Source organism: Syngnathoides biaculeatus, chromosome 11, assembly GCF_019802595.1.
Source record: "Syngnathoides biaculeatus isolate LvHL_M chromosome 11, ASM1980259v1, whole genome shotgun sequence".
Lineage (NCBI taxonomy): Eukaryota > Metazoa > Chordata > Actinopteri > Syngnathiformes > Syngnathidae > Syngnathoides > Syngnathoides biaculeatus.
Window position 1 is genome coordinate 20,425,881 of NC_084650.1, and position 15,982 is coordinate 20,441,862.

General features: G+C 39.8%; 1 protein-coding gene across 1 annotated transcript in view; it reads left to right on the top strand.

The window, feature by feature from the left end:
* The window catches only part of tenm1 (teneurin transmembrane protein 1), a 138,925-nt gene that overhangs the window by 24,067 nt on the left and 98,876 nt on the right, over positions 1-15,982 (top strand). The window contains exon 5 of the mRNA XM_061834623.1: positions 6,307-6,477. Coding sequence (XP_061690607.1) covers positions 6,307-6,477 — 171 coding nt within the window. The remainder of the gene's footprint in view (positions 1-6,306; positions 6,478-15,982) is intronic.

Here is a 15,982-nt window from a genome sequence, read left to right on the forward strand (position 1 = left end):
GAACTGGAGAATGTCTCAGTGTACTTGAACGCTACAAGGAGCTGAATTTGCTAACTTTAATGGGTGTTCATAACTACAACAATACCTAATTATAGAAGCACAAAGAAAAAACAACATTAGTATAATGATGTTTTTTGTTATTATATGCATTCACTCCCACATCCTAAAAAAAATAGAAGGTAGGTTAATTGAAGACTCTAAATTGCCCGTAGGTGTGAATGGTTGTTTGTTTCTCTGTGCCTTGCGATTGGCTGGAAAACAGTCCAAGATGTACCCCGCCTCCTGCCCGCAGATGGCCGAGATTGAGTCCAACAGTCCCACAGCCCTCGTGAGGATGAGTGGCTCAGAAAATAGACGGCTGAATTCATTAGGGGTCTGAAACATGTCCATCTGACTGACACTGTTCCACTCCACTCCTGTACAGTGTATTATGTAACATTCTTATGAAGTCGGGGCTGACTCTCTCACTGAGGTAGCTTTTTACCTTGGCAACATTTGCTACGTGAGGCAAACTACTCTACGTCATGTTGAAACCTTCCCTTCATCTATATCAGCATTAACATTTAATCGGGTCTTCTTTGGCCTTTGCTTCTGCCTCTGTAAATATTTAAAAGAAATTGGTTAATGCCGAATTCACTAACTAACCTACTAACTAACTTTTCCTTTCGGCTTGTCCCGTTAGGGGTCGCCACAGCGTGTCATCCTTTTCCATCTTAGCCTATCTTGTGCATCTTCCTCTCTAACCCCAACTGCCCTCATATCTTCCCTCACCACATCCATCAACCTTTTCTTTGGTCTTCCTCTCGCTCTTTTGCCTGGCAGCTCCATCCTCAGCACCCTTCTACCAATATACTCACTCTCTCGGCTCTGAACATGTCCAAACCATCAAAGTTCGCTCTCTCTAACCTTGTCTCCAAAGCATCCAACTTTGGCTGTCCCTCAAATGAGCTCATTTCTAATCCTATCCAACCTGTTCGCACCAAGCAAGAACCTCAACATCTTCATTTCTGCTACCTCCAGTTCTGCTTCCTGTTGTTTCTTCAGAGCCACCATCTCTAATCTGTACATCATTGCCGGCCTCACTACTGTTTTGTAAACTTTGCCCTTCATCCTAGCGGAGAATCTTCTGTCACATAGAACACCAGACACCTTTCATCCCACTTGGACCCGTTTCTTCACTTCCTTGCCACACTCGCCATTGCTCTGTATTGTTGACCCCAAGTATTTGAAGTCATCCACTCTCACTATCTTTTCTCCCTGGAGCTTCACTCTTCCTCCTCCGCCTCTCTCACTCACACACATATATTCTGTTTTACTTCGGCTAATCTTCATTCCTCTCCTTTCCAGTGCGTGCCTCCATCTTTCTAATTGTTCCTCCGCCCGCTCCCTCCTTTCACTGCAGATCACAATATCGTCTGCGGACATCATGGTCCAAGGGAATTCCAGTCCAACCTCGTCTGTCAGCCTATCCATTATTACCACAAACAGGAAGGGGCTCAGCGTGGAACCCTGATGCAGTCCCACCTCCACCTTAAATTCTTCTAACACACCTACAGCACATCTCACCGCTGATGTGCTGCCTTCTTGCATGTCCTGTACTATTCCAACTAACTAATAACTAACTAACTAACTAACTATAATAAATGTCACAAAGGTCCAAATGACTTAGAAATACAGGAGCAGTTGTTAGTTTGACGAAAGAATTGGTTCCATACTGTACTGCCAACAGGATATATTAGGAGCACCGCTTTCTCTTTGTATTGTAGTCTCACTTCAACCATATCCTTCAAGTCAATCTCAGGGGGTAAGTGACAGCACAGAACCCCCTCAGTGCACTGCCGGCGCATTACCTGTGGCAGTCATCTCACTGTCACACTGATCAATGATTCATGTGCAGGAGGACTCGGGCCTGTTGGCTTGCCGCGCTGCAGCTCTCAGCTCACCGGCTCCACTGCGCTGCTGCCTCTTTACGAAATAATGACTGGACTTTCTCTGAGTATTTCTCCAGCCGTTAGGCACCTTTTGGTAAGAATACTGAGAAGATGGACACTCACGGAAAGATGGATAGGGAGCCACGGAGAAAAAAATAGTACAAGCGAAGGTTCATGCAGAGCACACACTGGTTGTGCGTGCTGTGTCGTGTGCGTGTGTGTGTGTTTGTGTGTGTGTGTGTGGTGTGTGTGTATGCGTGTAGCATTTTCTTAAATCCATGTGCATAAAGTGCAAAAAAGGATGCTGTTTTTCTATTTTTTAATTTTTCCAGCATGTGTATGTAGGGCTGCTGTATATTTGGCCTTTCCCAACACTCAAATGGGAATAACCAGTTTTAACAATACTCTATACCTGAACCACTGGCACACGACATATTCTGTCTGAGAGGGAGGAAAAAACAACAACCATTTGGTAACATTTTTTATTTAGTCAAGTCACCTTCAGGTTTTTTTTTTCACTTTTCATTTTAATTTTGCTTCTGAGTTATTTTATGTAGTATTTATCTATTGGTGAATTTATTCTGTTAAGTTGGGTAGAGCAGATGGCATTAAGTACTCCAGCAGTCATGAGCCCCAGCAAATATTTCTGCAGGGAACAACGATAATCAGTGGTGGGATTCAGATTTGTGGCCAAGCCAAAACATTGTACTGGGTAACAGAACACCATAACATACTGTACTTTGATGTAAGAATCTAAAGGAACATTGATTTGAATAATTTTGAATAATGAGTCCATGAAATGTTTTAATCATTACAGTCACATTTAATCACAAAACAAATTGGAATCTTATCATTTATTTGTCAAAATGGAAAATAGAGGTTATTCGGATGTCATCATTTTTTTTTTTAAATCTGCATTCTGCATGCTGTCATTTTAGTAAAACGGGTGAAGAATATTGGTGAGAGGAGGTCTCAGTAGGGGTCCACAACTGATTTAGCAAGTTAATCCGGCTGTGTACAATGTATAATTGATTTATTTCAATGTATGTATATGTCAAACGTCTGTTGCTCCTCATCTTCCTTGAATTTAAGGTTAACGCTTGTTTTCCTGAGATTAAAGCTATAATACAATAAATCCCATACCAGCAACAGATCTCCATGACAACTGTTCAAATTATTGTCACTGTAAAATAAGAAACATTACTGAATTAAAATTGAGCACAAAAGCAAAGCTAAGAAAATAAGCTACTTCGATTTTATTTATGCGTTGACTTGAGGTGATGGCCTTGTTGGTACGAGGTGTTTATCTGTTGTTGCAAATGTTTCAAGGTTGTGGAAGGATTTTACCATTTCTCCCCAAATTAAATCAAGATTGACTATTTATCATGGCCTCATTAACTTCAAGTTTAATTAATTAATACAAAAATATTGGCGTTTATCTCGGTTAAAAATATTTGTGGGGAACAGATCATGAAATGTGTGCTGAGATCATTAAACTTTTTTCCTTTTAGTCAAAAAAAAAAGGTATGACTCACAATGATTGGGGCACTTCTCAGTGATACGTTTACATTTTAATTTTTTGTTTAAATTACAGAAATACAAAAATACATATTAATTGAAATTTTACAGCAGAGAAAGCGTCTGTCATTTTCCTGTGAGGGAATCTAACACTTGTGCTTAGAATTGCTTAGAAGTGTGCAGTCTGCACACACACTCCACATAACAATCCTCTCCTCATCATGTCCCCTCATCACAGCTCTGTAGCTCTAGATGGTAAGTGTTGTAAGCTAAAGGTCAACAACTATAAAACAAAGAGTGAGCAAGACGGAAAAAAAAAAAAAAAAAACAGCGGCTGATGAGCAGGAAGGGCAAGTATTCCAAAAGGGGCTTTTGAACCACCGTGAGGTGAAGAGGAATGGCCAGGAGAGTTGCTAAGGACTGTTGTCACAGAGTCGTCAGTGGAGTGGCATAGGACGAATAAAAATGTGGGTGCACTCAGGGATAATACAGAGAAAATGAAATATAGGTGGAAATGTTGACTGGCGATGGCCGTGTCGTCCCTCTGCGAACGTTCATTTGTGAAACTGAAAGGCGGCGCCTGCCCCTTGCAAAATAATACACAAAGACAATCGGTGTTGCACATTATGTTTAATATATGAATAGCAGTTGTTATACTTTGTTTGTATGATATAGTTTTGTAAAAAAAAAATACCATAAATTGTGATAACACATTGTTTCAAATGCAATACGAACTGAATGAGTAGAGATGCTCAATCTGATTCAAATCTTGGATAGAAGGCCCAGTCAAGTTTAAATATGCCCCGTGCTGCCATAATTTTCCACTGTTGGAATTGGTTGGTATTTTAAAATCTTTTAGATTGTTTTTTTTTTTTTAAATAATCCTTGTGTCACTTTTGGTGACCAAAGCAAATAGATTTACACAATACAAAGATGTGTTTGGTATGATAAGGCTAAACTGCAGCGGCAGTGGAAGTGTATGCATACAAATACGTTTGATGAGCCTCAGAGTTTATAAAGTAACTGTTTTTTTTTTTTTTTTGGTTCTTTGGGGGGGCTATTGCAACAAGCTGAAATATCCCCCACTTGGAGAGAACACATGGCGGCACCTGTCCACTTTTTTTGACAATATTGTTTGGGAGTGTGTCTTATATTTTCCTTGGTTTGGTAAAAGTTATAAAACTGCTCTGGAATTTCAATGGAGGCAAAGCGGTAGTCTTAAAATGAGTCATTGTAGACAGGGTTCATGCAGGATGACAGAGTAACTGTAATCTGATTGCATTTCTGATTCTAGTAATGTAGTACAGCTCTAATCACTTAAATTACTAGACAATTTGAAGTAAGGTGTTGGAAAGCATTACTGGCACGACTCCCCCTTTGTTAACGACAAAACACAACACAAATTTAAGTTGGGAGGAAAAAAAAATAGCACATTTCTTCTGAATGGCTCGTAGCTATACTGATGTAAGAAATCTGTGCTTGTTCATGTCTGGTCTTGTCACAGGCTGACAGTTCGATTAGTGTGGACTAAATGCTGCATGATTTCTCCCTCATGGCCCTGGTAATCTTCTTTTTCTTTTTTGTTGAAGGACTCATATTGTGCAAAAGTCTAGAGCGAAACCAATGTTGGCTCGAGCTGGCAAGATGTTGAGACCCAGGCTGTGCGTCATATCCTGATCCTGACAGGGTACAACATTGCACCAAATAGACTCATAGTTCATTTCACATGTTAATTATCTACTCCTAACAGTTGACAATTTGGTCGGTGTGGGAGTCCAACGATGCACACACGAAACAGCAAATATGTTCATGTTTTGGGATGAGCTCGTCAATTTACACACGTTGGTCATCATGTGTATTCTGGTTTGTCCGAGCGGCCGTTTTGCGTGAGGGTTAGCACACTTGTGTCTCGTGCTTTCTGTCCGTGGCACCGATAAAAAGAAGGAAGATAGGCAGTGATAATGTTTGAAGTCCTCAGAAGTTCTTTACCTTGATCTGCAATGTTCGCAGACAGCCTCCGACTGCCACCGTTGCATCGTTACTTTGTGGTTCGACTCTTTGCCTTTGTTTGATGTTCCAAAGGTGTCACAGAAGAAAACTTGGCAGTGATTTATTTCATTTGCTTTCACTTTTACTTCTTTGCCTGGGTGAAGCGAAGCTACCTTTAAAGATGCTTTTCAAGTAAAAATGAAAGCAATGTAGGACTGCAGCTTTCCTTACATGGAGCATTAAGGTTCATTAGAGAAGCGTATTTATTTTCTGAAAACTTTCATTGACAGTGTTGCAAGACAATTAATTTTCTTAATAGTCAGGTGTTGGTTGTTTCTATTTAACAGTGTTGGATTGTTTTCCCAGTCAATAGTTAGATGAGCAGAAGGGGAAAATCCAGTACCCTCCCATACCCTTTGTTGTTAAAAAGGCCCATATGGATTGTGAATCAGCTCCCGCTCTCAGAGCATCATTAGTCATGCACAAAAGACTGTGTTAGCACTTTAATATCAGCCTTGGGCTCAAGTTCTGAAGATTTCCCATAATTGCCCACCTCTGCTTCAATCTAACGTATGTTGGTGTGTGCATGTGTTTGCGCGCAGAGCGCGTGCATGCGTGTTTGTGTGCATGCATTTTCCGTGTTCTTTGAGCATCTGCTAATTGTGAGCTTCCTTGATGGACACTAATAAGCGGATAAAACGAATGATTTCCCAGATATGGGCATTAAAGAAGAGTCAAACATGCCCATATACACATACTGAATTCTAATCATTTCACATCATTTCTCTTCCTTTGGCACTCATTGTGTGTGCGTATGTCCGTGTCCGTGTGTTTGTGTGCACATGCGTGTGTGTGTGTTTGTGTGCAGTGGTCCACCTGTTAGGTCTGACCTGGCATCTGCGGCACGGCGAGAGCCAGCTGTATGAGAATGGTGTAAGCTCAGCAGACCATCAACAGGAGGATCGCAAAAGTAGACCTACCAGCTCTATCCACCTGCTGGACACACTTAACCCTGAGAACACGCATGCCAGCGACAGAGGTGAGTATAAAAGCCCGCCGTGGTGACAGATATATCATGCAATCAGCATCTGACTGTCCTTGTGGATGTGTAGCCCTGCAGCGAATGTAAAACAAAATGGATCAGTAGTATTGTTTTTGCTTTTTTTCCACTCGCCATCATTGTCATTATTGGTATAGCCCACTTTCTTCACCATTTCTGCCATGGAAACGTTATTACAATGTAACAGTCGTTGCTTGTGGTAATGCCACCATGACGTAACTTTTTTCAGTTTCATTTCTTGATTTGTAAACTATGTTACATAGTCATCTGTGGAAAAGTAGTTAATAAAACAATATATTTATGTTCCAGCAGCATAAGTCCTAAATATTTTGTTAGCTCTATTATTGTTTTTATATAAATGTGAAATGGGTGTGGGATTTAAAATGTTCTTCTTTGAACTCCATTCCATGCATAAATCTAAATAGTATTAAGTATTATTAATGTTTTTTCATTTTTGCATGCTGTTTTTTTTGTTAGTACATATAAAAGAAAGTATACATATGTGCTTGTTTTAACAAATGTAGTGTTCTTCTTTGTGTCTTTAAAAAATGAGCATTTTTATTTGAACCTCGGCTTTATCCACAGTAGGCCATGTGTGAGGCGTGTTCCAATAAGAGACCTCACTCAAGAAATCAGTTTTGAACTGATTAATCATTGAACGGAAAGGCATGATAATTAGTTAATCATGTTCCCTCTTAGCCGCTACGTGACTGGAATTGACTCTCGCCACTCACGTCTCAACTAGCCAGAGGAATTACTAACACCAATTTAACCCCATGATACGCTACATTAATTGTGAGTGTTGCAGGTCATGATGTCAGGCAGGACACAACAACCTTCATGGTCGGCTGACAGATATTGCGTAGTTTGTCAGCGCTCGTGTTCGGCACTTAGATAGAAAAGGTTGAAGCTAAACTGCAACACGCTGCATTTCAGGCAACCTGGGACATTCCTAAAACAACTGTTCTTGATGAATCCTCACATTCGGAGGATTAACGCTCAGATCAGGAGTTAAATCCTAGACAATAGAGCACTCGGGGGTCACGGAATTTACTTCTAAATGTTGCATCACAATCTATGATTTCAACATCTATTGATTTAGGTGCCTGATGAAAACTAGGGCATAAAAATGGACAAAGCCAAGAAGCGGGGTTGAGATTAATTTAGTACCCTCTGAGGTACTCCCTACATGGAGGATGGCCAGAGAGATTAGAGATTGGGCTATAATCCAGTGCCTGAGATTATCACGCTCATCCTGCTGTACCCATCACCTTTCACACCCAGAAACCACAAAATCTCCCAGATTACACCACAAGGGCTGGTGTGCGGAGCCTGCAGGGAACCAAAAGGATAAATGCATGACACTAGAAAGAGAGCAGCAAGAGAAGGGAGGTGGTCAGAAGACATGAATGATTGATGGGTACCAATTTGCTTGAACGATGAAAAATATGTATATATATATATATATGTATATATATATATATATGTATATATATATATATATGTATATATATATGTATATATATATGTATATGTATATATATAGTATATATATATATATATATATGTATGTATATATATATATATCTATGTATATATATATATATATATATATGTATATATATATATATATATATATATATGAGGCCCTGTAGCTCAGTGGTTAGAGCACTGGTTTGGTAAACCAGGGGTTGTGGGTTCGTATCCCACTGGGGCCTCCACTCCCTGAGAAGGGTTGCGTCAGGAAGGGCATCCGGCGTAAAAATTGTGCCAAACATATATACGCGTTCATCTGAGATGACACGCTGTGGCGACCCCGAAAGGGACAAGCCGAAAGAAACTTACTTACTTACTATATATATATATATATATATATATATATATATATATATATATATAAAGTGATGAATCTGAATTATTACTTACATTGAAATAGTTTGCTTAACAAATCAGCAACTTTGGCCAATGTAAACTTGTTTTCATATTCAAAATAGGCCTTTGTACTGTATTTTGTGGTTGTCTTTGCAAAACTGCAGCGTCTGTTATTCATGGTTATTTATTTTGAGAGATAAATTAAACGAGTTTGGCACAATGTTCATGTTCAGTTAAGTCGCACGATTTCGAAAGCCGCTTGAAAGTTCACAGATGTAATATTGATATTCATGGTTCCAATACTGTTCTTAATGATGAAATAAACCTTTGACATCACATATTGGAGTGAAACATCGCCTTATTGTGATGAAATGAATTGTATCAATTTAAAAGTACAATTCCTTTGTTTCACCTCCAACAGAACTTTGACAATGGATAAGTTTGTTTTTACTGTGTAGCGCAAATTTACTTACATGTAATGTGATACTCATTGAAAACAATATGGACAAGAAATGGCTATTCGAATGCTTCATTTTTATTTTTATTTTTTTTTGCAGCAGTACATTGTAAGTGACATGGCGTGTCACGTGTATATACAAACTGTGTTTTTAATGTCTGTGCATGATCTCTCCTACATTTCCCCCAATCAGGAGCCCTTTATAGTGCTTTACAAATTCTCTGTAATTAGTATACCAGAAACTGCTATTGACGCCATGATAATCAAGCTCAGTTGGGTTGAATAAGTCTTAAACCGAATGTGTTAATATTGCTTTATCTAACATGCTGACTCACAGAGAGAAATACCGCAAGTGCTGCAAAAAGTATTACCCCACATGTTCTGAAAATAACATTTCTACCTTAATGAAATACCTGTTGTTTGAGAATACCAATCAACTCACAGGGAAGCACTAGATACATTTATTATATAAAATGATGCAATATGACATCCGCTGGAAGCATAGTGCCTTGTTATCATGCGAACATTGTGGAGCTTGAGGAATGGCACTTTAGCCAATGCCATGGTAGCATTTATAGCTAAAATGAGAGTCAATGCCAAATTCTTCTTTTCACTCTCACTTGTGGTTGGAAATGAAGTGTAGACCGCTGGAGTGTGACGGAGGGCTCTTATGGAGCACATCAATATTCTGTGCTCAGAGACAGTAAAGGGAAATGGGTGTAGTGTGTAAAAAAATGTGACTACCGTCTATGTATGAGAAATGTGTGAATGTGAATGTGTGTGTGTGTGTGGGACACACACACAAAGAGAGAGAGAGAGAGAGAGAGAGAGAGAAGATGGTGATAGACTGGCCCATGTTACTCTAGTCTCATTGATTTTCTCACGCTGGGATACATTCTCAGGATATGAGTGCAAAAGCCCCAACCCCCCACCCCCACCCCACAACACACAGACACACACACCTACATAAAGAAAATACACACCCACGCACGTGCACGCACAGGCCGAGGTATCCATACTTACCCAAGAATCATTGAATGAACTCGGGCTTCAAGTTGAGAAAGCTTTAGAGCAGCAACTTGTTTAGCCATTGCAAATTTGTTATGACGATTTTGTAGTCATCTGGCATTCATATCACTCTGCCAGACGTGGCCCCAAAAAATTTGATGAATCAAGTTGAACTGTTTAACACATCTTTGTGATACCAACACTATCCACTAATCTAATGATTTATTGTGAATTGGGATTTTAAAATCATATATCTGATTATCATTGTCAAAGTGGACCAATATGGCTAACTTTTGTGCCCTGTGCTCTGTACTACTTATATTACATTTTACTTGCTTATCATACTTGTCTACATTAACCTGTTTGTGCTTGAGTGTATGGTCTCAAGACCTTGCAGAAAAATATTGTTTCATCAAAGCAACGTTTTCTAGTATTAGGGATGTAATATTGTCTCTCTGGTGCCTCAGTAAACGTGAAATATGAATATAAAATCATCATTCCTGAGGTTCTTTCTGCAGAGTGGCCGAAAATCGCTTCCTTCGAATTTCTCAAGCTGAGCTACAACTCTAGCAAGGACCACGGCCTACCACTCTGCTCCCGAGCACAAGTGGGGAAAACCGATCAGGAAAAAATGGGTGTGGTCTTAGCCAAGTCTGAACAAAGTTGATACAAAAACTGGGTTAAACACAAGTACTGTCACTGTCAGAGGAGCCTTTTCTGGACACTCTTATGTAATTCGTCGCATTCCCTTCTCGTCTCATTTGATAGAGTCAAGCACCTAAGCGGGATTGTTCATTACAGGGTAGAAAATGTTGCAAACGATACAGCGTGAAGATGCAGTCTGTATGCATCCATCACGGTGCGGATGGTTTTTGTTGCTGTTTTCCTACTTTTCATTCTTACCCAGCAGAACTATGAATTCATGGGTGGAAATTACAGAGAAAAAAAAAAATCAACATTTTGTTTAAAATAAAAAACCTGTCATCTTGAATAACATTTCAGTCCGAGGTGGGAGGGGGGAAAAAAAAAACAGTTGCCAAAGTCTCACAGGGTCCAGGGTTAAATAAGTTTCTACACAGGCAGACTTGTCAGTCACAGACATAGCCTGAGGCTTTGATTGTGGACAGCCAGGACGAGAGAGTAATGGAGGGCCTGAAGGCCAAGAGCATTATCTTCTCCAGAGTCTGACTGACACTCATTAGGCCGCAGAGTAGAGAGAGGTGGCTGAAAGCTTATTCAGCCACCTTCACAAAAAGACCTTAATCGAATCGAAGTAATTATAGACCTTTCTCACTGTGATATTTTTATTCATCCCGGAGCAATTTTGGTTGCATTTGTAACACTATTAATGTTGTCTGCCCCAATGTGTCTGACATTGACATCGGGCACTCTGATATGGACTTGCACACACACAGTTCCAGTCCCTCCAGACATGTCCCCTTACCGGGAACGTCATATGCACTGTTAGTGTTCTTTGCTTCATTAGAATCTCTAGGACAAGAACATTAATACCAACGACATTTTAGTTCATTAAAAAAATGATTACGTGAAGTGTAATTGTTTTACCTGAATTACCCGTAGGCAGGAAAAAAATAATTAGACCTTGTACTCCGAGTCCTAAAGTAGCTCACAGTCATTAGTTTGCCAGGTGTGCACAAGATGATGGGGAGGACAAATCATAGACTTTATTTATAGAAATCGGTTCTAGTGACACAATTCAGATTTTATGATCCCAAATGGCAAAATTCAAATATGGGTCATGGCAGCGTAAAGAGAGACACAGAATCAGATATTCTTAAAACAGAATCAGGGCTGATCCAAATATAGCCAGCAAACTGTAATGAAGCTCCTCTTTGCCAAAACAACTGCACTGTAAATAGGCAAATGGTTGAATTGACCGAAGCAAAAGTGCAACAAACAATTGTATAAGCTGGTGCAGAACAGACTAACCAGTCCAAGACCTCCTGCCAGAGGGAATCTCGTTACAGTTCCGGACACACGAGTGTGGTTGGCATGTGATGCAAAAGTCATTTGACCTCTGCACGCCACAATCTACATACAGTAAAAGTGCATTAGGTTTTACCTGAACCAGCTCTGTAAACTTGCTCCTCTTTGTATTTTGCGAGTGGCACGACAACATCAGCAGCTAACAGTGAACACAATACACTGATGCGACGACAATATGCTCCCGCCATGCTTGAAAATCATTATGGTGACATAACAACATGTCAAGTAAGCGTATTAGCTGTGCAGACACATCTTTGGTATGTCACATTAACCATTATGACTCCTGTTTCTCAATATTTGACTTTTGTTTTGTCTATACGTCTCAGAGCAGCAGAACATCGTTCCATATGATTGCGAATTATGTGCTGGACAAGTGCTTTTAATGTGCTGATAGTGTATTGTCCAGATAATTATCACCCTAATCGATAAAAGACAGTTCGCCTCAATTTTGCTCATTAATGTGGCTTTATTTCACAAATTTCTGGCTATGCGTGTGTATGTTCTTCTGACCATTGAGTGAGTGCTGTCACATTGTTTGTTGTGTTGTCCTCTGTTTCTACTAATTTCTACTGTGTGAACATGGACTAAATCAGGGTGCACACATTGTTTTCGAACTCATTCATAGTGTTTTTCTCAGCAGTCTTACAGTAAGTAGATGCAAGTTCCATCACATTTTTGTTTGCTTTCATATCGACTTGTTTTATTGTTGCTTGTTTTTTTTTTTTTTTGTTTTGTTTTGCCAGGCAAATGAGACAATAGAGATTCATTGTTTCGTTAAGGGACGGTATTGTACTGAAACAGTAACTGGATTGAAGGCTTGTACACATAGATGTAATCTAATGTGAGAGCCCAATAGCATGGAAAAAAAAAGTGTTTTCCTACTACAAGTTCCCAACACCTATAACGTGTCGGGTACTTGAGATGACCAACAGAGTTGTACAATACACATTTAACGAGCTCTCCACAACGACTGACCTGTGAGAAACAGCATCGTGCCACTGGGCCTGTAGACTTTAGGAAAATACGAAAAAAGAAAACTAGCAGTAGTAGCAGCTGTACTTCTGCAAAGCATCATGGGTGAATATGGATGGCTCCCCTAGCCAATGGGATGCCAGGAAGATGCTGGGCGATAGCCAATGGGAGAGCAGCTCTATTGCGCCACATTCAAACCAAGATACAGGAGCTTACATTTGGTGGATTTTGGAGGCTGCAAATAGCAATGCCTATTTTTGCCTTTTGTGTCCTGAATTTTCCTTTGCAACAAGACAATGTTTTTCTGAAGAGACGTTTCATAACCTGAATTTTTCATCACCAGAGATGTTCGTAATTTGAGGTACCACTTTAGTGGTAGAATGACAGCACGGATCTAGGGTGGATGTTAGTTTATCCGATAAATGGATTACTTGCTAAAATTCATTTCATTTCTCTTGTGGCTAATGATTTAATCAACTGGATATAAACCCACAACCCAGACAGTTGTTCTTCCATTTCAGAAGTTCCCTAATGGCAATAGCTTTATGTAATTTCTTGATTGACCATCATTAAACTGCAAGGAGTTTATGGCTTCCCCGTTATGTTTATTATATCCATCCAGATTTTGTTTGTAAATATTGTTATTTTTGATTGTCTGCATCAACCACTTTTAAAGAATCGCTTCAAAATCATCTGTTAATCCCATCTGACTTTGGTTCGATGTGGAGAATCAGTCTCAAAATCAACCCGGTTACCTTTCACGCATTGTCGGCAGCACACTCAAACGCCTGGAGGTGTCAGAGTAACTTTGCAATCTGTCTGTTTTCTGCTGGACCCACAAAATGTCTCCATCCTCTACTGTTTTTAGTAGAGAAAATGTGTGTGTATATATATATATATATATATATATATACATATATATATATATTTTTTTTTTTTTTTTTTTTGCTGCTGAGAGAGATGCAAGGAGGGTTTTTCTTCTTTCTTGCATCAGCAGCAGTAATTTGACGCTGCCAGCTTCTCTTTTGGACATGCTACTCTCTTCTTGGCTCATTCCCCCGACCCATTTTTTTTCTTCCCCCTCCTACAAATCATCCCCTCCACCCCTGCTTTACCCACTGCCCATACTTGCGGATGCCCTGAGCAGTGGTGTCTGTCCTCATATTGCATCAGACGAGAAGAGCTACAGTACAGTAATTAGCATCAGAAGGACCTGGTTGCTCATCTCCCTGCCAGTCAGCTGGCCCGCTGTTCTGCCGGTTCTCATGTCTGCCTGCCTGTGTTGCGCCAACTGCCATGCCCGATTCATGTCCTATTCATCTAGAGTTGAATGAAAGGCTGCCTTCCTTGGGACAGCCATTCCTCTGTTGGCCTTTTTTTTGTGCTGAGGTACAAGAGTGGGGATTAGAATTAAAGGGAATGGACTGTAGAGGTATACCCAGCAGGAATGCATAAAAGCATATTTTAGCTCTGCCAAGCTGCTTACATCCTACTACTATAATTGGAGAGCATTTTGTATGTTTCTCTCTCTGTCCAGTTACATCCGAAACTAAAGGACCCGCAGCTTTTCAGCAGGGATTGTTTTGCATGGATACATAAATTGTGTCTGGTTTTAAATTAGACTTTTTGTGGTAAACCTCAGATATCACTAAAAGAAAAAAAGTGTATGTAATTATATATATATATATATATATATATATATATATATATATATATATATATATATATATATATATATATATATAGCCATCCATTTTCTTAGCCACTTATCCTCACAAGGGTCGCGGATGTGCCGGAGCCTATCCCAGCTATCAACGGGCAGGAGGCGGCATCCACCAAAATTGATTTTATTTTATTTTTTTCTCAGATCCACATTTGTCCTTTTTCTTTTTGTAGTAGGGAAAATCAATACGGCACATACATATTCTGTTTATACGTATCTGTAATAATGTAAACATTATTTAATCTTTATCCATACAGTATTAACCCATTACATTACCATTGACATGTATGTTAGCTTTGAATTGATATTAGTAACGATCCAGTTTTTCTCATGATTGTTTTTGTATTTTGCACTAACCTTGCTAGCTTTCTAGCTTTTTCTCGTGTGTTGCAATTCAGTCTTGTTGAGATTTCCGGAATATGTATTGGGTATAGTCAGTGGGATGCAATGAAACAAATACTGTGAAGAAATTTTGGCAACACATTTATTTCTATTTTTGAAAAGTGTTTCTATCTCATGAAGGAATCATAGATGAAAAGCGGACTCTGTCGTCACTCATCCACAGGGGACATAGACAACAACTATTCACAGTCACATCCACATTTTCAGTCGCTCAGCGGGAATTACTCCCAAGTCAGCCGTACAGTCTGTAGCACAACAAAGCCAAGTCCTGCAAATCCATCTATCTGAAAATAAATGTCGATAACCTCATTTTTCATAATGGGAAGTCATGAAATGGTCAATAAAAATGATCAGCTACCGCCCTTAAGTGTCAGAAAAATATTTCTTTGGGGATTAATCAGTGTGATAGCAGTATTGCAATTTCTAATGCCTGAAAACAATAATAAGCAGCACTGATGGGATGAACAGAGTTAGCTGTGTGCTCTCTCACTCAACTGTCATATGACTGCACAAGATATATGACAGCTGGCTTGTGGGTTGGCATGATTTTGCCATAATGGAGCGGTAAGCATGCAGCCATTATAGATAGAAAGCGCACAGACTCATCCATGAATCTGCCCCTAACTGTTCAGCAGCCTTTGTGGCTGTAACGATCGGTGGACTCCCCTCTGTCACCGTATTTCCTCCATCTTCTTTTAGAAGCACAGATATATCTCTCCATAACGGCAGGCACAAAGAGGGCTGAAGAGGTTCGCCCGCTCCATCGGCACAAAAGACTGAGGCCTGGTGGTTGATAAAGGCTTATGGAGAGGCAAGAGCTAATGGCCAAAGGACTTTGGGAAACACCCATTCTCCTCTGACACAAAGACACACTCTCACTCAAGACCCTATCTCTCTGCCATGATTCTGTTTGGAATGCTTGGACACATGTGGCCACCTCTGTTCTCCACTCTACCTATAACTAATGTCTTTCTGGTGCACACTATTTTTCTTGTTAAAAGATACTAATATACCAAGTCAAAGCCGTTGCTGATCGTATTCAG